Below are 27,815 nucleotides of genomic sequence, written 5' to 3'. Positions count from 1 at the left end.
CAATTCACTGTATCTCTTAGTCCCTCTGGTTTTGTGCCCATTCAAGCTACCACTTACAAGGTAGCCACGCCTACGACTTCAACACTTATTTTTTATTTCAATATAATTTTAAACATCTGTCTCCTATGTATGCTTGACCTAGTCTCAGAAATAAATCACCTCTAAATAAGGTCTTCTCTTCCCTTCAAAAATATACATGATGTTTTTGATCCCAAGATCTTCATGGAGAAACACTTCTTATTGGTCCCAGTGAAAATCTCAGGATGGCCAGAGATTCCCTTCGGCATTCCTCAAAGGCTGGGCACCCCTGAACTCTTCAGCCTCTTGCAGCAGAAGGTAGAGCCTGAGGGCCCTCCGCCCTGAAGTCTCACAGACTGCTCACTAGGCGTCAGGAGGCCCCTAGGTGGCCTCTTCAAAAGACTAATTGCTACCACACAGCTGGCCCCCAGCCCGTGGGGGATGTGCTCAAAACCAGCCTCAGGGAAGGAGAAAAAGGAACCTTCAGAAGACCTGCAGGAGATTCTATTCTTTTGTCATGGGCTTTGTTTCAAACAGTTCTGCTTTTCAGTGAGAATTTTGACCAGAAAAATGCCACTTTCTGCTCTTATTCCCTTTTTTCATCCTTTGGGAAAGAGTTCATCATGCCAACTGCTTTTTCTTCTCTGAGTGGTCTTTCAGATATGGACTTCAGTAACTTTTGCTTTTCAGGTCCAAGATGATCTGGACTTTAGAAAGAAACTAATTTCACTTGCCTCAAATACATTTCTGCATTTTCTTCTCTTCTAAGCTCTTAACAAGCTACTCACTACCCCAGAAAATTTTGTGGTAGACATTCTATACTCTTTTGTATATATTCTTCCAATGCTTAGATCATTTCAACAAGCACGGTTCTTAGAACCCGCCCTAGGCACAATGAGTAGGTAGTTACACCACTGGCTGAAGCACATTATCGTTGCTTCTCTTCCTGTTGAAATTTTTCTCCAACCACTTCCTGTTGTTATCTTCCAGTTCTAAACACTCACAACATCAATATGTTTCTTTACTATGAATTATTTATTAGGGAACCTGCCCTAATAATCACATTACTTATAAGAATATTCTTGATCCTTCCAATAGTCCAAAAGTATTTTTCAATTACCATAAAACTATTTAGTATTAGTTTATCCTATACAATTTTCCACAAAACTGAAGCAGAATGCCTAGAAAGTAGACATGTTTGGAAGCAAGGGCCTTATCTTTTCATCTCTGTATGCTCAGTGCCTGGCGCTGTCTTGCATATAGTAGGCATTTACTAAATTCCTTTTGAATGAATTAATGAATAATAAAAATATGAAGAGCAGTGTTGTTTTATCAATCCTGTAGAGGAATGAAGCTAACAGGTTTGGATATTGAAAGTGAATTAGTTGCTTAAGAAAACATTATGTGTTGGGTAAGGAATGGGGCTGAAACTCAAATCAATAATGACAGGGTAAAAGTGCATGCAAATTACCATAGTTGACAAAGAGACTCAAAAAAAAAAATAAAAAAGAGAAACGGAGAACTTTAGATTTCTTAACATGCAACTGTTTAATGGTATTGATTGTTAAAACTCAGATCTACTGAGCAAGTTTATTGCCAGCAAACTCACTTTCACTTCGTATCAGAGGCTAGGGTGTGGTTGGAGGGGTGGAAGTAGTGGTGTGTGCTACAGCATAAATAGAAAACTTGGTTACTTCTACAATCAGACTCAATCTAATTGAGAAGATTCAGCACATCTATTCAATCACTAGGGAACAAAAATCGAGTACATAATGCAAACAGTCATGCAGGAAGGAATACCAAAGAGCTACCACAGTCATCAATTAGCAATGAGCTACTGCTCCATAGGGACTTAGCAAATAAATGGTAAAGCAAACTAAATATTATTTAATGTATATTTATTTAGAAGAATGTCAAGATATTTTCCTTATTAATGAATCTTCCCAAACACTCAACTCATCACCATAAATTGACGTGTCAGTTTCCTATTGCTGCTGCTACAAATTACCACAACTTAGTGGCCTAAAACACCACAAATTTATTATCTTAGAATTCTGGATGTCAGAAGTCCAAAATCAGTCTCATTGGGCTAAAAGTCAAGGCATTGACAGGAATGGTTCCTTCCGGCCGCTCTGCAGGCGTATCCACTTCCTTGCCTCCTCCAGCCTCTAGGGGCCACCTGTCTTCATGGCTCGCCGCCTCTTCCTCCGCCTTCAGAGCACATTACTCCAATGTCTGGCCTCCCGTCACCTCTCTCTAACTTTTCTGCCTCCACCTTATAAATACCCTTGTGATTATATTGGGTTCCCTGGATAATCTTCCCAACTCAAGATCCTTAACTTACTTCCACTTTCCATGTAAAATAATATACACACAGGTTCTAGAGATTAGGATGTGAACATTTTGGGGGCTGTTACGTAGCTAGATCAGTATTGAAGAATTCAGTCAAATGTGGGGGAAGATAGGAAAATGAAGAAAGCTTCCCAGTAATGACAAAGAAAGTATTATTGCTAAGAAATTCCTTCAAACCTTCCTGGTATTTGGTTTAGTTTTGAGCTAGCAAATAAGAAATATAATACACCCTAGGGGAATAATATACTTCAGTGTCTAAAAATCCACGCATGTTTCCCAAGAGGAAAATTCCCCAATTAATAAATAGTCATGAAGAAGCACACGATTCCACTTTTATGATAGGCTGTTGCTTCAGGAGAGAACCAGTTTTGTTCTTTAAACACATCCGGAATCCAGAAGCAGAAATGACGCCAACAGCGAGAGCCGCAGCAGCCGGCCTGCGACGGGCACAGGGACTCGGCCACGGGGCTGCGCCAGGGCAGCGGGGACGCTTTAGCTGTCCATCTATGCAACAGTCAGCACGAGGCTCTCAGGGTATCCCTGGGGTTGGGTAATGATCTCGAGGCTGTCAATATGCTGCTAGGGAAAAGAAGGCAAAGGAAGAAGTCAATGGATCCGAGAGTTTGGTATATTGAGAAACAAGAAACAACTGTGGCCAGTATTGTTTGTCATTCTGTAACAGAGTAAAAATCAGAAATCTGCCGTTACACGCTGCTGGTGGCATTATGACTGAAAAAGCCTCACAGGGTGAGAATTACTAAGTTCCTCTTCCCTGAGAACAAATGCAAGCCAAGAGACAACCCAACATTTCAGACGGTATCATCTCCTTAAGGGAAAAGGCATGAGAAAAATGAAGTCACCTGTGATGAAAGATGTGCTTGACATAGAAAGAAGACCAAAATGAGTGGAAACTTTTCTAAAATATATTTTCACAAATGCATTGGCAAAGTTTGAATACATATAAGACTTAGGTCCCCACAAATACACACATACATGTAAGTGTGGTGTGTGTGTGTATTTGTGTTAATGTCTACGTTTCCTCAACCAAATAGCACCAAAACTGTAATGAACTATACGTGAAATTCACACCTATTTTAAGGTGTTTCGTTCCATAGGATATAGCTCTGTGGGAAAGTGGGTAGGAAAATAAAAACAATTTTTGAGTGTGTATATATGGATAACCTAGCCTATGATGTCCATGTAATCTTTCACAATGGCCTTAAGTGACTTTAAAAGGAAAGGGGAGATTATAAGTAAGAGGGTAGTCTATGGAGTCAGATCTGGGATTGAATTCCAGATCTGTCACTTAAAATGTTTAAAACTTAGATTTCTCATTGGTAAAATCTGCATGTTAAAGCCACATTATTTTGAGAACAAAATGGCATGAATATTGTGAAATTCTTGGATAGTGCTTAGCATATAAAATACTTTTCTTAAAAAAGAGGAGTAGATTTGATTTAACTTCAAACTGTAAAACAAAAGAACAAGTCAGTCAGTCAATGGGCTATATATATTAGCTTATAACTTTTGAACAAGAATTGTCTTCCCATTTAGTACTTAAAACAAAAAATAAGACTAGAATAATTTTTAAATGTTAGTAGAAGATTTTTAAGGTTTTATAACACAAAGTCTTATTAAACAAACTAGTTTTTAGAAACAAGCCTATAATTTTAAGCACATTTTTGCTTTTATCTTTCCATTTACTGGGATCATATTGGCATAAATAGTGGAAACAAGCATCTGAAATGTACTTAATTTTCCTATGTATTGTAAAGCTTATTTTCCATACGTATTATAGGAGACAGTGTCATAAAATTTTATAGGTGGCAGAGACCTGAATATAATTATTTTAATGTAATCATTTAGATGAGATATGCAAGGCTCAGAAACATTAAGAATGGTTCCAGTCGCTGAGAGCAAGGTGCAGAGCAGGATGGCAACTGCGGCTTTCTGACTTCCCCACCAGGGCCTGTCCTACTGAAAGGCTGTTCTGTACACGTGATGGATTAATTTACTATTTGAAGACTGTCCGTGTTAACATGTTTGTGTGCTAGATGGGTGCCTTTGAGGATCTGGACAGGTAATTGGGAGCATAAGCTGGAGTGTTTGTGCTGGTTAAAGTGGCGCTTGTCAGGAACACAGACACTAGAACATTCACCAGTTAGGACATTATTTCCCTGCCAGGTTTGTTCAGGAAGACTTACACTTTCCTAGGAGCTGAATTTCTAAAAATATGGACCAAGAGTTTCTATGTACCCTACAATCCAAACTCTCTTCTTTTTAACTTAATATATTGAGGTCTCTTGGTACAGAGGCATACATAGAAGACAATCTACCTATCGATATGACATTTTTTCATAAAGTAGATATCTTTTGCTCCATTATTTCAAATTCAGAAAATCAAGTTGAAAATAATAATGGTGTTAATAAAACTACAAGCAGATGAATATATCTATAATAGCTTTCAAATTTTTCTGACATCTCACATATTTCTCCATTTTCTGTATTATGTTATAAAGTTCTAATAACAAGTGTGGTTATGTGAAAAAAGTTAGTATTTTCTTTGATACTTGATATTTATAGTATTCCTAAGAAAAGACTATGAGAGAAACAGTTGCTAAGCAAGCTTCCTTTTAGGTTTCTTTTATAAGAAGGGGGAGAGGGGCACTTAAACCATGTATTGTTACCAAATACTCAAATTGAGCTTCAAAAATATCTTCAACTTCAAAAGGTAAATTACTAGTTTAGTAAGAAGAGACATTTATTTTAAGGCTCTGGGACAATTCCTTTGGTGTATCTCAGTCGTTAAAACATATCAACGACTCTTGTTTAGAGAGGCTATTTAGATGCATACAAATTTTTTGATGGGTCCATTTTTGAGTTGGAGCTGGAGCAGGAAATAAATTTTATATGGGATTTAAAATCACTTTTCAATTTATAAACCTAGCCTAGAAAGTGTGGGTAAAATGGAATATTTTAAACATTACTATCTTATCTACATCTTAATTTCTATGCATCTGTACCTGTGTCTATACTTATTGCTCGCCCTTCCCCGCAAATGCCCACTTCCCGCAGGGATCCCGCGCCTGCCTGGAAGCTCCGGAATGGTGCAGGGGCCGCAGGGGCCGCAGGGACAGGCGACGGGCTGAGGCCGCGCAGGGTCAAAGGGGCGGGGAGGCGGGAGGGCGCCGCGAGCCGGGCGCCTTGTGGGGGTGGGGGCCGCGCGGTTTCACTTCCTCCCCGCGGGGCCAGCCGAGCGCGCGGCCGGGCCGGGCCGCTTTCCTGCGACCGCCACGCCGGCTCGGGCTTCGGCAGCCGCGATGCAGCCAGCGGGCCGGCCCCGCCGCGGCCCCGCGCGTCCAGGTGGGGAGCGCGTCCAGGTGGGGAGCGCGTCCAGGTGGGGAGCGCGCTCAGGTGGGGAGAGGGCCCAGGTGGGGAGCGCGCCCAGGTGGGAAGCGCGCCCAGGTGGGGAGCGCGCTCAGGTGGGGAGAGCGCCCAGGTGGGGAGCGCGCCCAGGTGGGGAGAGCGCCCAGGTGGGGAGCGCGCCCAGGTGGGGAGAGCGCCCAGGTGGGGAGCGCGCCCAGGTGGGGAGCGCGCCCAGGTGGGGAGAGCGCCCAGGTGGGGAGCGCGCTCAGGTGGGGAGAGGGCCCAGGTGGGGAGCGCGCCCAGGTGGGGAGCGCGCCCAGGTGGGGAGCGCGCCCAGGTGGGGAGCGCGCCCAGGTGGGGAGAGCGCCCAGGTGGGGAGCGCGCCCAGGTGGGGAGCGCGCTCAGGTGGGGAGAGCGCCCAGGTGGGGAGCGCGCCCAGGTGGGGAGAGCGCCCAGGTGGGGAGCGCGCTCAGGTGGGGAGCGCGCCCAGGTGGGGAGCGCGCCCAGGTGGGGAGCGCGCCGGGAGTTGAGGCTTTGCGGGGACGGGGCTGCGGGGCGCGCACGCGGGGCAGCGCCCCGGGAGGGTCTGGCTGGGGCCGCGCGGCAGGGTCGGTGCTTTGCAGGCTCCCCGGGCGTGCACGCCAGGGGAGCGCGCCCCGTCCTGGCAGCAGGCAACGCCGGGTCCACGCTGGTGAGGACCTGGAACTTTCCAGAGCGCCGGGACAGGGCCGGCGGTTTCTGAAGTCACTTTGGAACGTGTTCGCAGCAGTGCGCGCGCTTTACCGTTGTGTCTAGACGGCGACACCGCGCGCATGGTCGCGCACCGACCTGCCCGCGGCGGTGGCCTGGCGACCGGCGCTCCAGGCAGGTGGCTCCCCGCGGCCTCCGCCTGGCGGGGCTTGCCCACTTGGTGACAGGAAGACAGTCAGTTGGGTCGCATACATAGATGCGTTTGCATTTCCACGTGGACGTTGAGGCAGTTGTGTTTAGTCCTTTTTGAAGTATTTTAAATGCATTTGCAAATTATATGATGATTATAAAAAGTGTGTAATTTGAAAATTAAAATAAAAACTTGGGTATTAATGCTACTGAAGATGTTCGTGGCGCGAAATGCAAGAGGGAAGCATATTGTAATGAAATTCTTTTAATTTGCTAGATAGTATTAATTTTCTCACAGCTCACTAGCACATTTTAGGTAATGTGATTTTGGCTTTTCTTGTCTAGTGCATTTTTAATAAATAAATTTTAAAAATTGCTTTCAGTTAGAATGGGAACTGTGTTCGTGACGAAATGACAAAAAAGAAATTAGAGCCCCGATTATATACATCCTAATATATTGGACATTGGCATTCTTAAAGACTGCAGCTTCGCGGCCTCTGTGGCTAAACCAACTTGTCTTTAGAACCTGGAGCTAATTACCTTTTTTGTAATTCCAGTTTAACAGATTTAATTAAACAGAATGGGGTGCAGTTTATTTCAATTGAGCACTTTAGCCAGGAAATGGCTTTTGTCTCACGTGCTGCTCAGGTAGCACTTCGGGCGCCCCGTCGTGGCAGTCCTGGGGGAGGTGAGGGCGACCCGTCCTGGGGGAGGTGAGGGCGACCCGTCCGTTGCTCTCGTCCCCAGCACTTTCCCGCCTCCCTGGGTCCTCTCAGTGTGGCGTGCAGCATTGGCTTCAGTTACTTTCCTTCGGCGAAACGTTTGCTTTTTGAAATTATTCCATGTCCATTTTCTGGCTATGAGTGACTGTCTAGTGTTTGTCACTTTGTCGCGCTGCCCGCCGAGGGCGCTGCTCCAGGCCGCGCGCGCGCCCGCAGGGTGGCGGGGCCTGAGCCCGGCAGCCTCAGTCGAGAGAGAAACCGAGGTCTGCAGAGTGGCTCGCTTGTGACCCCACAGCCTTCAACAGTAACTGTTTGAAGGCCCTCCATTACCAGCTGCCTTCCGTTGCCCTAGAGAGTCGCGTAGTATATTGAGTGACAGGAGTGCAGGGCGGCAACGTCTCGAGTCTACGAAGACGTTTCCAGGAGCAGTGGAGAGCCCTAGGTCCCTGCGCCGCCCTCACCGGGTCTGTCCTCAGCCGGGTCTCCGGCCTGTCCCAGCCTGTCCTCAGCCGGGTCTCCGGCCTGTCCCAGCCCGTCCTCAGCCGGGTCTCCGGCCTGTCCCAGCCCGTCCTCAGCCGGGTCTCCGGCCTGTCCCAGCCCGTCCTCAGCCGGGTCTCCGGCCTGTCCCAGCCCGTCCTCAGCCGGGTCTCCAACCTGTCCCAGCCTGTCCTCAGCGGGGTCTCCGGCCTGTCCCAGCCTGTCCTCAGCCGGGTCTCCGGCCTGTCCCAGCCTGTCCTCAGCCGGGTCTCCGGCCTGTCCCAGCCTGTCCTCAGCCGGGTCTCCAACCTGTCCCAACCTGTCGTCAGCGGGGTCTCCGGCCTGTCCCATCCTGTCCTCAGCCGGGTCTCCGGCCTGTCCCAGCCTGTCGTCAGCCGGGTCTCCGGCCTGTCCCAGCCTGTCTGTCAGTGGGAGCAGGGAAGGAGCAAGACTCAGAACCAAGCGCCGGTGATGCGCAACCGGTGTGGTTTTGGTTTACGTTTAACTAAATACTACCTACCAATGTCCTATTTATTCCAAAACTAATAATTTTTAAAATATAATTTTTTAACTTTTACCTTCATTAAGGAGTGATTTACTAAAGCATAGATTATCCCCCCCCGTAGTTTGTGTATTTTTATTGATATTATTTGATGCCTCTGATTGTTTTAAAAAAAGGAATCATGAAAGGGTGGAATTAGCATCTATCTTGTCTCACCATGTGCTGATGTTTATACATAGCTTGTGAGGACCGTAGTTTGTCTAGGTCTCTACCCGCTGTCGCCAAGTTCCTAAAGATTTGAAGCTTTAAGCTTTGAGTAAAATCTTCCAACACACCCAACAACCTAGATTTGCCCTACTAAGGAAACACTTGGTCCACGCTGATGGCTGGAAAACTTGCTTTCTTCAGATCAGTCTTGAAAGGTTCTGATAAGATCACTTTTATACTGAGATTCTTTTAAAAGAGAGAGAGTGCTTTTAGGGTTTTTTCACTTTAATATGGAGTCCTACTGAAATATGTAATTGCTAAAGAGTTCACGCTTAAACATCAGCATGTTCGAAGTAACACTTGGGCTAGGAGAGGGGCCTTTTCAGCGCACTGAGGCGTCTGTAAGTGCTCATGTCCTGCTTGTGATGGTGTCCAGACCCGCACTGCCTCAGATTCCGCCCCGGCCTTGTTGCTTATCTGAGCTGTGATCTCAGACAAAAAATAAATCTTTCATTATCTCCGTTTGCTTATTAAAAAGCAAAATCTGGGAAAACAATAACATTTTTTGAAAGTTGTTTTGAGGATTAAAAGAGAAAACTCAGGTGAAGTCCTTTTCAGGGTTTCAAAACAAATAGTAATTGCTTCATACATGTTAGTTATTTTAATTTTTAGGTCATTGATCAGTAGTGTTTGTTTTGCATATGTAAGACAGAGTTTTTTTGAGAAACGACCTCATACACACTGCCTTACACTGACTTAGAGACAACCTAATGAATGAAGCAATCAAACTCCCACATCAAAAAAGTTAGGGGTATGGCTGTCTGTGAAAGACACTGCATGTCATTGAGAAACATCGTGGTTCATATTTCTGAGAGGAGAAGGAAAGAATTGACATGAGAAGAACGAAGGATAAACTGATTAAAAGGGGAGTCAACCAGAGTTGTAGGAAAGAATAAAGCGGGGCTTTAGTGGGACAGAATGAGAGCATGCGCTATTTTTTTGTATCACAAAGTACCAGTTGTGACTCAATTTAGATAATACATAAATAAATGTGCAAGAGTAAGCATCAAACAGAAAATGGTGGAATATTTCAAATTATAAGAAGATGAAGAATATATTTTACCAAAATATTTACTGCTAGGTTAAAATATAATTTCAATCCAAAACGAGGAACTTGGAACTCGCCTGATACAAAAATCATGTTTTAAGAGTTTAAGTGGCTATTACATAAGTTACAGTTGCTATTTTATTACATTTTTCAAAGATTGTAGAATATCTTATAGTAATTTTGGAAACAGCTATGAAATAAGAATAGAAAGTACAAACGTTACAGAAGTTACTATTTAAAAACTAAGTTGTTATTTGGCCTTTACTTCCTTTCTGTTTTAACTATGAAGAGTGGCACCTACGTTTTACTGCAGACATTGAAATAGTCCAGGTGATGAAAATATCAGAAAATGTATGGAACTATACCCCTCCTGTATTTATTTTTCACTTGGAGAAAAATAATGAGCCTTTTAGACATATACTCCTGGATAAAAATTTCCTTGTTATTTCCAAGTGTTCCATACTGAAATAATCCAGAAAGATGACTTCCCTTTGTAATCATGAAAAGTAATTCTTCAATGCCTTGTGGTCCTTTCCTTTATACCTACTTCATTAAAATATGTTGTGTTTTTATCACACTGTGTGTCATATTTTCTTTTCTTTTAACCCCCTTTGTTACTTTTTCATACTAATCATTCCCGTTGCTTCGTTTTGATATGTGTTGCATGTTATATAGACATACTGAAAGTGCAAGGATAGTCCCCACGTTGGAGTTTCAGTTACGACATGCCCCATTTTTTTGGTCTGATACATGCTGAGAATAAAGTCTCATCCTTTGGTCAGGATGAATATTCTCAATCCTTATTAGTCATAGGGTCATTTTTTAACTTTCATAGAAATAATATAGTGTCAAGACCACTGGAAATTGTGGCCTTCTTGTAATAGCTCCCATTTATTGTGTTGCTACTTTGAATTCTTAAGAAATGGACATCATGTTACTTGGTAATTGATAGCATCAGAAGAGTAACGCCTACTCTGGACAAGAAGTTATATTGTTTAGTATGATTACATGAAAGTATTTAATAATTCATTGTGTTCTTTCATCTATGAAACCTTTTCTAAACTGTTAAAATTGGAACTTCTAAGTCACCATTTGGGGGGCAGGGAGTGGAGAAACACAACAAAGTATGATTCTACAAAATCGCTGCAATGGCAATTATAGAATAATTCTTGTTACTGTTAGAAAAATACCTAAGGTTATATATTTTCTGTTAGGTTATCATGTTTTATTTAGATTTAATACATTGATACAGTTTGAAATATCAGGAAATGAATGCATTTTTAGTATAGTTTGTGAATTATTAAATCACTATTGGAAAAAGCAAGTAAGATAAAATTGAGGTAAAAATCTACTTTGGTTTCAGTTAATAAGATAATTTCCTTAATTCTCTAATCATTTTTTCAATAAAAGCTTAGAATATTCACTAATCTAAGCCCTTATCTGTGGGTCAGAAAGCATTTCTTCTTCATGTCTTATAGATCCACAGCCATGTAAAACTAGTAGAACCATGTAAATAATTCAGATTTCCAGGAAAATGTCATTTGGGCCAAGAATAGGCATTTGACTCAAAGACAGCCAGCCTGCTGGCTGCTTAATGGCCAAGGACATGTTGTCAGGCTTATGCAGATGTGTTGGACTCAACATATTAGAAAGTCCTTCTTTCTAAACAAGAGACAATTAGATTGTTGTCAATGGAAGATCAATGAAAGATAACGAGATGGTTGTCAGTGGAAATACAGTTGAGGATGACAGTCAGTTGGTTCCAGTGCAAGATGGATAATTAGAAACAAGGTATGATGAGAGTTGAGGAGGATTGAAGGATAAAGGGAGTAGTCTTAATTTCTGACTTCCTAAGTCCAGCACATGTAAAACCTAGCTGCACTTGTTTTACTGATCTTGTCCATCCATGAAATTGCCTGTGGTATCCTTAAAACTACTGTCTCTTTACAGGAACTGGTTTCAGTGAATTTCTCCTTTTTGGAGGAAAACAAGAATTTGGGCTAGAGTACCTTTTATTTCTCAAAAATTGCCACTTCTGTTCCTATAAGCTTCTTCTCTTTTAGAAAGTTGTTGTTGTTAAAATGATGTCTACCATGTATCTTCCACTGAAAATTAAACAACCTGAGAGTTAGGTGTATCCTTTTCATGCACAAAGAATAGAGTATGAGAAAATGAGGTATAGTAAATCTGCAGATGGGAATATGTGGAGTTTTGTAGCTTTAATATTGAAATTTGAAGAAAAGTTCTTGCAATTACTTTTGCTTCCAATCTTAAGTCCCTCGAGTTGGTGAGAAAATAATTCACTCATAGTTTAATATTACGAGTTAAGCACTGCTAAGAACTTTAGAGTTTTGAATTGTGTAGCTATAAATTTATAACAATAGCATTTTTCCTTGTTTTGTTAATAGGACATTTTACTTATCTGAAAAATTTATAGTTATTCTGGCAAATGTTTAAAATGTATTTAAATTGAGTCATACAGAGAGAAAATTGTTGAAACATTTATCTTAGTAAAAGAGGAAGATAAGATATAAAAGTAGCGTAAATTTACTAGCTATTATCTCAATCCCCATGGTATATGAAGAAGCATGTCACCACTGACAGGCCATTATGAGAACTTTAGATGTAATATCAGTGAATTAATATGAGTCCTTCACCAACATATATTTTTGTAATGCAGTGGAAAGTTGAGTATCTTCATCAAGGTAAACCCGATTATGTTAACAATGGGATTAATGATTACCCTGGAAAACAAATCAGAATCCGGTGTGCTCTTTATAAACTATAGAGACAGGAACAAATTAATGAAGTTCAGGTGTGTCAATTAAGTGCAATGATGTAGGCAAAGGAATGAGACACAGAATGACAAAAAGTTTTCAAGATTTGTCACGGTTACACTTAAAGTGTTATAATGAGTGCAGTACAGAGTTGCAGAAAAAGCTGGAAAAATATACCAAAACTAACTAGCAGAAATCTGTAAAAAGCGCCCCAAGTATAAGGAAGAGTTTTTAAAGAGGTGTGACGTAAGATTTCTGTTCTTAAATCACATGAGCCGCTATGGTGCAATTACTTGGGAGAGGGCAACAGTAGAAGTTGGTGAACAATTAAGGGTTTACCGAACAGTAAAATACAGGGAGAAGCGCACAGATTCATTAAGAACTGTGACTTACATACCTTTTGTAGACAGTAGAGTTGGAGGGAGGGGGAAAAGAGATGCAAAGAATGACGCCCAGATCTGTGGCATGGAAAGCTGGGGGGATCATGAAGTTGTCATTTACTCCACGGAGAAGGATTAAAGGAGCAGGAGGAAACTGGGAGGGCGTGGAAGAACAAGATTTCAATTTCAGATCTGTTGTATTTGAGGAGCCTGAGAAGGAATCAGGTTGAGAAGTCAAGTAAGCAGCTTGATGTGAGGACCTGGATGTTATGTCTTTCAAGCTGGAGATATAAAATTAGGAAGATACGATATTTAAAACTGCAACAGTAAATGAGACACAAAAGATGGCCCGGGATAGAGACCCAGGGAAAGCAACATGTAAGTGTTGGTAGAGAAAGAGGAGGAGCTGCTCGATAGGATTGAGGAGAGACTAAAAAGAAAAGAAGAACAACGAAAAGTACAACGATAAGACTTTCAGGTAGGTAAGAGTGGTAAGTGGTGAGCCCAAATTCTTGCAATAGGCCAGGCAAAATGAGGACTGAAATTTAGCCAATGGATTTGGCACCATGCAGTTGACAAATGACCTTAGAGAGAGAAGTAGCTTCGGTAAAGGATGAGAGCCAGATTGGAGCGAGGGGGAGGGGGTGGAGGCCATGTAGACGCCCTTCTGATAGCAGGGTGTCAGCGAAGCAGAGAAGACTGGCGTCGAGGTCAGTGTCACTATTGCAATTGAATTGTTCTCAAAAGCTGGCAGCATCACACCAAGGGGGATGTTCCTCTATGAAATTTCAGAGGAGCGTTCCATAAATTCCATTAGGAATCCATTTTAGTGTATACATTTTCTTCCATGTTTATGTATTTCTGCCTCACTTTTTTCCTTCCTTCTTTTCTTCTGTTTCTGGAGCTCCACCTCCTCGCATTCCTCTCCTCCTTCCTTTGCTGGTTTTTTTTTTTTTTTTTTGATATGGATCTTAATGGAAAACAAATAACTGATACTTCTTTCTGTGAAAACTTTGGTATAGTGTTAAGTCACTTTTTTCTATACATCATCACTTTTCGTCCAACTTAGAATCCATGCGTCAGCATTGCCACCCCTGATCCGTCACCTTCCCTGTCACGACGCGTGATTAAACCCCAGCCCTAAATAAGTCTCTCCAACTGCATTCTTCCTGGCTGAATTTAAGAGACGGATATTGCTAGGTAAAAACACATCAAACAGGCTGGTAATATTATAAATTTAGGCAACTCTTACTACGTATTAGTTGTTTCATGTTAGATTTTTATAATAAAAGAGAGTGAGCTCAAAATTGTATTCCTCGACAAAAATGTAGACACAGAGTTTTCTGTCATGTTGGATTGCTGTAATCTGACATGTTTTCTCTGTGCTGATAAGCAAAAAACTACACTGTGCTGCCTGACACTGTGCCCACTAGACACGTGGCTGTTGGGGACTTAAAATGCAGCTGGTTCAAACTGCTATGTGCTGTAAATATAAAATACACACCAATTTTCCAAGACTTCTCAAAAAAATAGAATGTAAAACCTCTCAATCATTTTTCTATTGTGTCTTGAAATTATATCAATAATATGTTGAGTTTGTTCAATGAAATAAAATATTGTAATTAATTTAACCTATTTCTTTGTATTTGTTGGACCATGGTTGCTAAAACTTAAAATTTCCTATGTGCCTTGCATTTGTGATTTGTATTATATTTTCTGTTGGACAGCACTGATCTCTCAGCCTTCAGAAAAAAATTCCAATGAAATGAATAGAGATTTTATTTTTCTCTCATGACATATTATTGGATGTATATTATCAGGTTACTCTCATAGAAGTACTAGCAAAACTCACAATTCCTTGAGCACTTTAGAGAGACTGTTCATGCTCACTACAAGAAGTATTTTCATAGTCATATTTTACAATTATTTTAATTACCATTTTTCTCTTGAAATTGAGTGTTTTTCATATATTTCTTTGGTATTGGGATTTGTTCTTCTCTGTGTTATATATTTATATCATTTACTCATATTTCCATTGTGTCTTTTGCCTTAAAAAATTGTAAGATCACATTATATATTAAAATCTAAATTTTTATCTTATGCATCACAAATATTTTTCTTAATTTATCATCTGTTAGATGATTTTAATATTTGTTGCCATTGAACATTTTTTAACATTTATGTCAAATATGTGTCTTATCTTTTTTCCCGTATCTTCTGTTTCCTGTCTTGCTGAGGGAGTCTTCCCAACTCCTATGTTACACGTGGAGTTTTCTACATTTTTTTCTGAGATTTTAATTTTTGCAGTTGAATATCTAATATGTCTTGAATTTATTTTTGTGTATGGCATGATGCAGGAATCCAACTTAATTTTTTAAAATAAGGTTAGCTGGTTGAGAAATCAGTGTTTATTAAATGACCCAAACCCTTTCCCATTGAACTGAAATACTACCTTTGTTATGTAATTAAGTTTTATATATCCTACAGTCTGTATTCTGAGTTTTCTATTCTCTATTCTGTTATACTAATGTATTATTAATAGTTTATTAAAAAGCTAATATCTGCTAAGAAAACTTCTCCCAAGAAATCTTCTTCATAATTTTCTTGGCTATTACTAGATATTTATTCTTCCATTCTTTCACTTGCATTGAAAGATTATTTTGTCTACTCATTTCCATAAAATAATTGGGATGCATAACACATGGTTTACAGGCATTTAATAGAAAGCAGTTGACAGTTTTAAGCAGAAGGAAATTTAATATAGGGAATTAGCTTTTTATAAAATTGATATGGGGGTTTGGGAGCAATCTCTAGGCTTGGCCACCAGAAATAATTTTCCTAACTAGTTTATTAGGGGGATCTACTGCCTCTGTCACCATCAGGAAGTGAGGGCATCAGGAAGGCACTGACCCAGCTGTTGGCATCTGGGACACACAAGTGTCAGGACTCCAAGAATTTCTGGTTCCTGAGCCATCTCCTATTTTGTGGATCTGTATCAATAAATACAGATGCCTTTCATTCCATTGGAAATGAATTATATCTATATATTAATTAGAGGGCATTAACTTTGATATATTAGTAAATATTCTATTGGATTAATTTGGGTAGAAAATCCTGTCTGTGAAAAACCATAAATCACAGAAGAAATACATAGTAACTTGGTTTATTTAAATCAAATGACAAAGTTGGAAACTTTCCACTCACTCATGTCACGACTCATGAAGGCTGAACTTCCCCTCTGTAGTTATTGAGTGAATGGAAGAAGACACTGTTTTCTATATTTGAAATGTCTTCCCATGTACAATTCTATCACAAAATTTGTCTCACTAATTGGAAATTGTCTTCAGTGAAATTATAGAAAATATCTAATTGTTTATTAATATTAAACTGTGTAAAATACTGAAATTTTAAAAGTCAAATGCCTTTTTTAAGGAATTTAAAATATATCTTTGGATATGCATATAGAATTTCAGTTTAAAATTTATCAGGATTATTATTTGTATTACAGACCAATCAGACAAATCTCCTAATCTCCACTCTGCTTTCTTATACATTAAAAATATAACTAACTTAATTTTAAAAGACGACTAATGCCCCAAGTTTTGTTCACATTTGTGAGCAGATTATACCTGTACCTCTATACCAATTCAAATATAAGATTTTTCATGTGTTGTATGGCTTTGAACTCATTACTTAGCAACTCTAAAATCCAATTTTTTTATATCTCAAGTGAGTGAGTGGCATACTTATTTTATAGGAATGCCAGGATGATTAAATATAATTCTGTACATAAAATGCCTAAAGCACAGCAGGTGCTTAGCAAACAGCAAATATCACTTGAAGAATGAGGTAGTGTTCAATTCTCACTTTTATTAGAAGAAATTTATTTATGTGGCTCAATCTCTATACTTCTGGTGTCACAGTTATATAAATCTCAGGACTGAGAAACGCATATAAATGTTCTTTCATGTGCTTCTGATTAATTTTTCTTGTTGCTGTGTTGAACATTATAATTTCTCAAATGTATGTATCTCTGCGCATTCACTACAAATTGAACTCAATGAAAGCTATGATCTGCTATGAAAACAAGTTATATGGTACCACGTGTAAAATTATGTAGTTAATGGATAAAGAAAATTTTCTCATTTTGATAATTTAATTCTGTTTAAACATCACTTTTTAATAAGAATGTGGTTAATCTTTTTGTTTCTTGTTTTGAAGGAGGCTTAGTCCACAACTATATCATATATTATACCCCTCCCCTCAGAAAAACAAAAACAAAACAATAACACAAAATGGATTATATTGGAGTATCTTAATGACTTTTTTGATGAAGGCATTTCTAATATCATTATACAGGTAAAAGTGATAGTGGATGTAGTTGATATAGTTGTATGGATAAAGCTTTAGTGATATATTCAGAATTGTTAAAATGCTATTGGAATTAATTTGTTGCTTATAAGGTATAAATCGACAGTGTCTTACCTAGATCTATAAAGGTCACCAGGATAAAAGTCCCCCCAAGCAAATTTCTATTTTTGAGTAACATATGGGTAATTAGGAAGCATTTATAATTATTGAAAGAAATAATAGACAGCTTTCCTATTTCTTTTATGAGGACCAGTCTGCTAAGAAGTTGGCAGTTAAAGCACATTACATTTCTGCTTTTCCTTAGGATGTGTTTTGTGTTGATAGTAATTTATTACTTTATGCCCCTTGGAATCATTTTCTGAACTGATGCATATAATAAATGCATCACTTAGTGGTCATAGGATCTTAAGTAATTCCATTATAAGACCTCTCTGTACCTAATGTTTTTTCATCAGCAAAAGATGAAAGAAGATACAGTAATACTTGAAGCAAAGTTGATGCTCTGTAATTGACAGTTGCTATGGCTGTTGCTAGGTGAGTAGGTGAGTGTGGCCATGTGGGACATCATGAAGGGTGGCTCATGCTTTGCTTACCTGGTGGCGAATACCTGAAATACTTGAACTCATCCTTCCAGGGCTTTATTCCATTAGTTGCCCAAACTGTGTTCTGTAACATATACTCTATGTTACTTGGAAAACATTTTCTGTGGTGAAATATTTTGAATGTGAATATTAGAATATTTCAGTGTGTGAGAAATTCAGCAACTAATAGTGCATCTTCCATGTCTCTACCCCAGTGTTTCACAAATATGTTAAACCACGGGATGCATCGTTCCCTCAACACTGGTAGAGAGTAAGTCCTTTTGCACAAAGTTATCATCTCTGTTAAATGGCAGATAGTTCTTGAGAGGATGGTTCTTTCAACCAAAGATTGGTAGTACTGCTTTTAGCTATATTTTCTTTGGTGCTATGTATATCACAGTGTACATAAAGTTCTGATCCTTTCCTAATGGCCACATTTTGACTGAGTTAGAGGGAAGGAAGCTTATTATAGGAACTGAATGGTCTGTACAGTAGGGAAAATGGCATTGGTAGGTTGAGTAGGGCACAGATAGTTTGACTATTTCTTTAATTCCTTGTGGCTAATTCCAACTATTCAGGTGAGGTGATTGTGGAACGTGCTAATGAAAATGAGAAAAATGAGAAGGTGATTATTTTTTAGGGAAAGTAAAGTATGTGAATGAAATGGAACTAGGAAAATGCATAGAGAATTCTAGATATGGTTGACCCTTGAAAAATCTGGGTTTGAACTGTATGGGTCCACTTATATGTGGATTTTTTTTGTATTTTATTTCTAGTTTAATAATTAATAGTGGATAGAATTAGGAGGTTAGACACCCGATAAATGTTATTCTTATATGTCTGCTTAGGTATTGATCCATTAATACCAATTCGCTGGTGAGTACATGTGGTGCTTGTTTTTCCATTCTGGAGATACTTCACTTAGTAAAATGGGTTCCAGCTCTATCCAGGAAAATACAAGAGATGCTATATCACCATTGTTTCTTAAAGCTCAATAGTACTTCATGGTCTACATATACTATGTTTTATTAGTCCACTCATGAATTGATGGGCACTTGGGTTGTTTCCACAGCTTTGCAATTGTGAATTGTGCTGCTATAGACATTTGCGTGCAGGTGTCTTTTTCATAAAGTGACTTTTGATCTTTTGGGTAGATGCCTAGTAGTGGAATTGCTGGATCAAATGGTAGATCTACTGGTATTGCTTTAAGGTATCTCCATATTGCTTTTCACAGAGGTTGAACTAGTTTGCAGTCCTACTAGCAGTGTAGGAGTGTTCCTCTCTCTGTATCCATGCCAACATTTATTGTTTGGGGACTTTTTGATAAAGGTCATTCTTACTGGAGATAGGTGATTATCTCATTGCAGTTTTGGTTTGCATTTTCCTGATGATGAGAGATGTTGAGCATTTTTTCATATGTTTGTTGGCCATTATTCTGTCTTCTTTTGAAAAATTTCTGTTCATGTCCTTTGCCCATTTTTTTATAGGGTTGTTTGATTTTTCCTTGATGATTTTCTTGAGCTCTAAATAAATTCTAGTTATCAGCCCTTTATCGGATATGTAGCTTGCGAAAATTTTCTCCCCTTATGTGGGTTGTCTGTTTGCTCTCTTGACAGTTTCTTTGGCTTTGCAGAAGCTTTTTAATTTGATCATGTCCCATTTATTTATTTTTGTTGCTGCTGTGATTGCCTTTGGGATCGTCTTCATAAATTCTTTGCCTAGGCCAATGTCTAGAAGAGTATTCCCAGCGTTTTCCTCTAGAATTCTAATAGTTTCACACCTAAGGTTCAAGTCTGTTACCCAGCCTGAGTTGATTTTTGTGAGAGGTGAAAGGTGTGGGTCCTGTTTCAGTCTTCTACATGTGGCTATCCAGTTTTCCCAGCACCATTTATTGAATAGGGATTCTTTTCCCCAGTGTATGTTTTTGTCTGCTTTGTCGAAGATTAGTTGGCTATATGAGGATGATGTTATATCTGGGTTCTCTGTTCTGTTCCACTGGCCAATGTCCCTGTTCTTGTGCCAGTTACAAGCAGTTTTAATTACTATAGCCTGTGGTATAGTTTGAAGTCTGGTAAATTGATACCTCCTATTTTGTTTTTATTGCCTAGGATTGATTTTGCAATACAGGGTCTTCTCTGGTTCCATATGAAACATAAAATTATTTTTTCTATATCTGTGAAAAATGATGATGGTATTTTGATAGGGCTTGCATTGATTCTGTAGGTCACTTTGGGTAGTATAGACATTTTAACAATGTTGATTCTGCCGATCTATGAGCATGGTATATTCTTCCACCTGTTTACATACTCTGCTATTTCCTTCTTCAGTGTTTCATAGTTCTCCCTGTAGAGGTCCTTTACCTCCTTAGTTAAATATATTGCTAGGTACTTTACTTTCTTTGTTGCTATTTTGAAGCGAATTGAGTCTGATTTGGTTCTCACTTTGACTGTTGTTGGAGTATATGAATGCTCTGATTTCTGTGTATTGATTTTGTATCCTGAGACTTTACCAAATTCATTTATCAATTCAAAGAGTCTCTTGGTTGAATCCTTGGGGTTTTCTAGGTATAATATTATGTCATCAGCAAAGAGTGACAGTTTGATCTCTTCTGCTCCCATTTGGACTTTTTTCCCTAACTATATTGGAAGAATTTTTAGAGAGTAGCAACGATTTGAACACTTGAAAATGAATGTAACCTAGAAATATCAAACAATTAAGAAAAAATTAGTTATGTCATGAATGCATAAAATATATATATTAATAGATATCAGTCTACTTTATCATTTACTGCCATAAAATATATATAAATCTATCATGAAAAGCTAGAATTTATCAAAACTTCTATGTATATAAACACATATAGACCAGAAAAGCCACCGTTTGCATTGGAGAGAAATGTAAACAAATGTAAAGATGCAGTATTAAATCAGAACTGCATAAAATTAACTCTAGTGCATATTGTTCTACTGTAATAATTTTGTAGTCACCTCCTGTTGCTATTGCAGTGAGCTCAAGTGTTCCGAGTATCTGCTTAAAATGCCATGTGATGTTCCTCATCTCCATGTGAGCAATTTGTCTCTGCAGTAAATTGCATATTGCAATAAAATGTGATTTTTCACAGTTCTCATGTATTTTTCATTGTGTTTACTGCAACACTATAAACCTTGAATAACATGATGGGACCCATGTGAAGTGCCACTAGTGATGCTGCAAGTGCTGCTGAGAAGCAGAGAAAAGTCATGACATTACAAGAAAGAGTTGAATTGCTTGATGTACACCCTAGAATCTAGATTGAGGTCTGCAGCTGCAGTTACCTGCCATTTCAGAGAGACAATTATCCTGTAAACAGATAACATAAATGTACAATATCTATAAATACAGTATGGTATTATAAGCGTATTTTCTCTTCCTTATGATTTTCTTAATAACATTTTTTCTCTAGTTTACTTTATTGTAAGAACATAATAATATTATATAATACTACTATATGATATAATGTAAGAATATAATCGTATTATATAACAGTACTACATAATAATATAACATACACTATATTATAGTACATAATAACATATAAAATATGTGTTGATCAACTTTATATCAATAGGGCTTCCAGTCAGTAGTAAGCTATTAGTAGTTAACTTTTGAGGAGTCAGAAGTTATATGCAAATTTTAACTCTGCAGTGGATGTCAGCACCCCTAACCCCTGCATTGTTTAAGGGTCAACCATATAGGAATATTTTGAGGGTGTGTTTATGCAGTTAAAAAGCATGTGTGCATCTCAACTAATCAAATGATTTTGAAGATATTTTCATGTTAGATTGTGTAAACCTGACACTATGTCAGTAATCATGTGATCTGTGTAAGTGACATCATGTTTAAATATTGGGATTTCATTCATCAAAACATTCTAAAATTAAGAGCAATTTGACTATAGTAACCATAGACAGATTCTTTCCACATTAGAAATGTTTGTCAATGAAACATGTTTGTCCTATTATATAGGTTGTCTATTTTTTATGATTTTTTTTCTTTTACAGTGCAGAAGTTTTTTAGTTAAATTAGGTGACATTTGTCTATTTTTATTTTTGTTGCACTTGCTGTTGGGGTCTTAGTCATAAATTCTTTGCCTAGTCTAATAACCTGAAGAGTTTTTTCTGCATTTTTTTCCAGAACTTTTATGGTCTTAGGTCCTACATTTAAGTCTTTAATTCATCTTGAGTTAATTTTTGCACATGGTGCAAAAGAGAGATCCAGTTTCATTCTTCTGCATGTGGCTATCCAACTTTCCCAGCACCAGTTATTGAATAGGGTGTCCTTTCCCAGTGTATGTTTTGTTTATTTTGTCAAAGATCAGTTGGTTGTAGCTATGTAGTTTTATTTCCGGGTTCTTTATTCTGTTCCATTGATCTATGTGTCTACTTTTATACTAGTACAATGCTGTTTTGGTTACTATTGCCTTTTAGTATAATTTGAAGTCAGATAATGTGATACTTTCAGATTTGCTCTTTTTGCTTAGGATTGCTTTGGATGTTTGTGCTCTTTTTTGGTTCCATATGAACCATAGGATTATTTTGTCTAATTTCGTGAAAAATTACATTGGTATATTGGTGGGAATTGCATTGAATCTGTAGATTACTTTGGGCGTATGGACATTTTAACAATATTGATTCTTTCAATCCATGAGCATAAGATGTTTTCCCATTCGTTTGTGTCATTATGCTTTCTTTCATCAGTGCTTTGTAGTTTTCCTTGTAGAGATATTTCACCTCTTTGGTTAAGTATATCCCTAGATATTTTCTTTTTTCCAGCTATTGTAAATGGGATTAAGTTCTCGATTTGATTCTCACCTTGGTTGTTATTGGTAAATAGAAATGCTATTGATTTGTTTACATTGATTTTGTAACCTGAGACTTTACTGAATTCATTTATCAAATCTAGAAGTCCTTTGGAGGAGTCTTTATGGCGTTCTAGGTATAATATTATATTATTAGCAAACAGAGATAGTTTGACTTCCTCTTTTACATTTATTTCTTTCTCCTGCCTGATTTCTATGGCTAGAACTTCTAGTACTAGGTTGAATATAAGAGGTAAAAGTGGGAATCCTTTTCTTGTTCCAGTTCTTAGGGTTAATGCTTTCAACTTTTCCCCATTCATTATAATGTTGGCTGTGGATTTGTCATATATAGCTTTTATCATTTTAAGGTATGCTCCCTTTATGCTGAGCTTGTTGAGGTCTTTTATCCTGAAAGGAGAAAGTATTCACAAACTATACATCCAACCCATTAAAAAGTGGGCAAACATCATGTACAGACATTTTTCAAAAATAAAAAGATATACAAATTGCCAATATATGAAAAAATGCTCAGCATCGTGAATCATTAGGGAAATGCAAATTAAAACCACAATGAGATATCACCTTTCCTGGTCAGAATGGCCATTATTAAAAAGCCAGAAAACAATAAATGTTGGCCTAGATGTGGTGAAAAAGGAATGCTTTTACACTGTTGTTGGTAATGTAAATTAGTACAACCTCCATGGAAAACAGTACAGAGATTACTCAAAGAACTAAAAGTAGATCTACCATTTGATTCAGCAGTCCCACCACTGGGTATCCACCTAAAGGAAAAGAAGTCATTATATCAAAAAGACACCTGCACCCAAATGTTTATCACAGCACTATTCACAATAGCAAAGATATGGAATCAATGAATGTGCCCATCAACCAATGATTGGATAAAGAAAAAATATATATATATATTTACACACACACACACACAATGGAATATTACTCAGCCATAACAAGAATGAAATAATGTCTTTTGCCATAACTTGGATGGCTATTATGCTAAATGAAGTAACTCAGGAATAGAAAACCAGATACCTCATGTTCTCACTATTAAGTGGTAGCTAAGCTATGGGTATACATGGTCACACAGAGTGATAGAATAACCATTGCAGACTCAGAAGGGAGAGAGTGGGGGAAGAGTAAGGGATGAAAATTTACCTAGTGTACAATATACACTATTCAGGTGATGGACACACTAAAATCCCAGACTTCACAACTATACAATTCACCTATGTAATAAAAACCACCTGTATCCCATAAATATATTGAAAAAAAAATAAAATAACACAAAAGGAGGAATAAAAAAATGTCTAAATATATGGTAAAAATACTCCACATGTTTGAAGCAAACATATGAGCTGTTAAGATTTACCCTATAAATTATTATTGAGATTTTTTTCTGCCTAAAATGACAGTAACTGATATAAGTGCAAGTAATTTAGACAAAGAATGAATTTTATGTGTTATAGGTTGACTAACTCAACAGGCCATGTAGAGAGTAGCGTTCATATGGCAATGACTTCAGTATTTAAACAGATGGGATGCTCTTTAAAGAGAGGGATCGCCTCTAGCATCAATTCAGTAGAGGTAAGAATATTAATAGATGCTGGCTGATTAGCTAGTATTAAGAGTGACATTAGAGTACCAAACTAAGCTTGTGAAAAAGGATAAAGTTTTAGCCATTTCTGAATGCCCTATTTCTGGGACATTCTGAATGCCACATGTCTGAATATCCTTACGTTTGGCAATCTTTTTCAAATTGTTTGGTTTGCAGAAGGGCTTCCTTTGATTATGAAAAAAAAAATAAAAATTCATGAAGCTTTTTATAGAAAGATAATTTATAGATATTTTCCAATATTAATCTGATAACAAATAGTTATTTTTACTAAGATTTCTATAATCTTTTAATGTAGCTTAGAATATTTAGCAAATTAAAATGTATTCTAGGGCAAGTAGAGTGAAAAAGTATGATTAAAGTATAAAGGCAAATGAAATTTAATATCTTCTATGTGTGTCTAGAAGATTGACATATTTTTTTTCTTTTTCTTTTTCTAACATAATACATGAACATAATTGTAAATATGTGAGAAAAACTTTAAAAAAGAAGTAGAAAATAATCTATGGTATATGTACTTCTGGTTTTTAGTTTTCTATGTTTACTTTGGGTAGTTTTACTTGTTCAATTTAGTAGCTTTAATGTATTTAATATTTGCAGGTGCTGTGAAGTTATGTTTGTATAGCTATTTGGTAAACTGTCATTTGTAAATATTTTAGTTTTGCTCTCTCCCCATATAAATCTATTTTACAGTGTTTAAAAACAAAAGAAAAAGAGGAAACTCCACAATGATTTATTGGGTAAAAGAATAGATAATTCTTCATATTAGACTATTATTAATTAATCTAAAGAAAGACTGAATAGTTTTAATAACTTAGAAATACCTAGTACTGGATTTCAAGTCAAATAAGCACAGGATCAAGTCCTGGCTCTGTCACTAACAGACCTTAACCTTTTGCAAACCATGTGATCTCTCTGATGCCTAGAAGGCATTATATATATTGGTGACTATGTTAATTATTCATAAAAATACTTGGTTCATAATAGTAATGCAATTAATATATCTTAAAAGAAATACACTGTAGAAATGAAAAAAAAAATTTACTAGGCATTTAGAATTGAGGATATTCCTCAAGAAAGAGTGCACTATAGCCTCCATAGTCTTATGAAAGGATTATTTTAGGTATATTTACCCTTCATTCACTTATTCTTCACTTATTTTTGATCTCCTGTGCTGGATTCAAGGGACACACAAAAAGGTGACTCTGCCCTTCAGGGATTGTATTTAAGTGAAATAGGAAGGGGACAAGCTGGACAGCTCTATTTCATTTTATTTCCACCCCAACTCAATGTCAGATGACTCAAAAACCCTACCCTTATGGTGATATAGCACATCTTATATTTTCCTGGTTAGAGCTGGAACCCATACTACTAAGTGAAGTATCCCAAGAATGGAAAAACAAGCACCAGATATATTCTCCAGCAAACTGGTATTAACTGAGTAGCACCTAAGTGGACACATAGGTACTACAGTAATAGGGTATTGGGCAGGTGGGAGGGGGGAGGGGGGCGGGTATATACATACATAATGAGTGATATGTGCACCATCTGGGGGATGGTCATGATGGAGACTCAGACTTTTGGGGGGAGGGAGGGAAATGGGCATTTATTGAAACCTTAAAATCTGTACCCCCATAATATGCCAAAATAAAAAAAAAGTAAAAAAAAAAACAAAAACAAACAAACAAAAAAAACCTACCCTTGCTGAGGTCTAAATAATTCTGTCATGAGAGTTAGTTAGGAAGGGCAAGCAGCAGATACATGTGTTTCCTCTAGCTACTGCAGGTGACTTCTGATGCGTAACTGCTGTTCCAGAAAGTCACAGCGCATTTCAGAAGGCACTCATGAGTACAGTCCCCTGAGATGGTGCTTTGTAAACCCCAGTCATTCTCATTTAGAACTTCCACAATTTTTGGCTATTCTACCTGTCCTCTTATTTAAAATTTTTTTTTTCTTAGACTGACTTTTTTTTTTAGTTTAAATATAACACAACATAAAGGAGAATTTTATATCACTACCATAAGTGAGAAACTTTTCTCACCATAAATAGATAGTAACCATACAAAAGTACAGATTGAAAATAGTGTTGAAAACATTATAGCCAAGGATAGGCTCTGGGCATAAAGCTCACTTTCTCCTTGATAGTGTTGAATTTTATAAGGTCACAAGAGTTCCAAACTGAGACATTGTCCCGAAAGTCATCAGGATTGGGGAAGTATTCTAAAGAAACTGACTTTTTCTCTTCTTGAATTCCTATCTCTGTGTTTCTAGGAGATTGCATCTCACCCGCTGGCAGAGACTGTTCTATAAAAGCAGATTTCATTTTCCAGAAATCTGAAACAAAGTTGTATGGAGCAGTTACAGGTGTCAGGCACTTGACAAATGCTCTATGTACTTTGTCTCCCCTAATTCTCCCAACATTGATTCCACAGGTAGTGCTATCCATGTGTAACAAATGGGAAATCGAGGCACTGAGAGGTTAATTGTTTGTTTCAATTCATATAGTTGATCAACAATAGAACTGGATTTTTGAATCCAAGACAGCCTGACTTCAAAGCCAGGTCCCTTAAGCACTGTGTGTTTCTCTGAAGTAAATGCATTTCATTCTTACATAAGCACACATTTACACCCATATCAGAAAGATATTTCTCCCATGTGGACATTTCCTTTTTGTAATAAATAAAGTGGTAGTTATTTTAATGGAAAAATATGCAACATAAAAGATGATATTGTTATCTATTAATAGATCCACATAGAAATGTTGGGGACTGACATTATACTTTCCTGGTTTAAGAATTAAATTTAGTGAGTAATGTACATGCTCTGCCCAGAGCATTTAAGAGTAATGTGTTCCTGACAGGATCCTTGTGACAAACAAGGTTGTTGCCTAGAGGCATAACAAAGGACCTGAGTTTCTGCACTAAGGCAAGAGCTGCCCAGCCCCACGACAGTGGGGGTCTGGAGGCCACACGATAAACACATTTTTCCTGTGATTGCTGCTTAGCCCCATGAAATGGCTGGTTAGTCAATGATGGGCAAGATTCCTCAGGGAGGGGTGACCTAAGCCATGCACAGCCACAGGGGATCAGCCTAAGAGGAATTGGGGACGAAAAATGCCTCCTGTGGCTGCCTTACCCATCCTTGCTAATCTCGGTAGGTGATCTATGCCTGGCGCCTAGAGCAACAACCTGGAAACCTTGAGTCAAGAGACATCTGTGTCCTTAAGGCTACATGTTCCAGAATTTATGGCCATTGCTGAAATGCCTGGGTGGTCACGTACAGGGAACTAACTTTAATTTTTTAGAGTATAAAAATAAACTGACCCGGTGCATTTGTCACTCTAGTTATGTATTGTTCATGTGTGTCTGTGTCATTATTTTATGTTCTGTGTTCATCCCCCATCCTGTAAACGGGCCACGGCACAGAAATATTTTTAAGAAGGGTAGAACAGAAAAGTAATTTCCAACCTATGATAGTAAAAATTTATAAAGTTTTGCTACTTTCAAGGTCCTTGGAAGTAAATGAATTAATAACAGGAAGCAAAATATTTACAATGTAATGCTAGAAAAACAATATCTTTAATGATCACCATTAGAGTATTTAAAAATTAC

General features: G+C 38.1%; 1 protein-coding gene across 4 annotated transcripts in view; it reads left to right on the top strand.

Moving 5' to 3' along the window:
* Positions 1–5,607: 5,607 nt before the first annotated feature.
* Positions 5,608–27,815, top strand: part of BANK1 (B cell scaffold protein with ankyrin repeats 1) — a 252,856-nt gene continuing 230,648 nt past the window's right edge. For 2 of the 4 annotated variants that reach the window (XM_075998581.1, XM_075998580.1), the window contains exon 1: positions 5,608–5,733. In XM_075998581.1, the coding sequence (XP_075854696.1) occupies positions 5,691–5,733 (43 nt within the window). In that variant the 5' untranslated portion in view covers positions 5,608–5,690. Of the gene's footprint in view, positions 5,768–27,815 lie in introns of all 4 variants that reach the window. The other 2 variants (XM_075998583.1, XM_075998582.1) reach the window with 2 other exon arrangements.

The sequence above is a fragment of the Microcebus murinus genome, chromosome 29 (assembly GCF_040939455.1).
Source record: "Microcebus murinus isolate Inina chromosome 29, M.murinus_Inina_mat1.0, whole genome shotgun sequence".
Classification (NCBI taxonomy): domain Eukaryota; kingdom Metazoa; phylum Chordata; class Mammalia; order Primates; family Cheirogaleidae; genus Microcebus; species Microcebus murinus.
The sequence above is the reverse complement of the archived record's forward strand: the minus strand, read 5'-3'. Positions and strand labels throughout refer to the sequence as shown.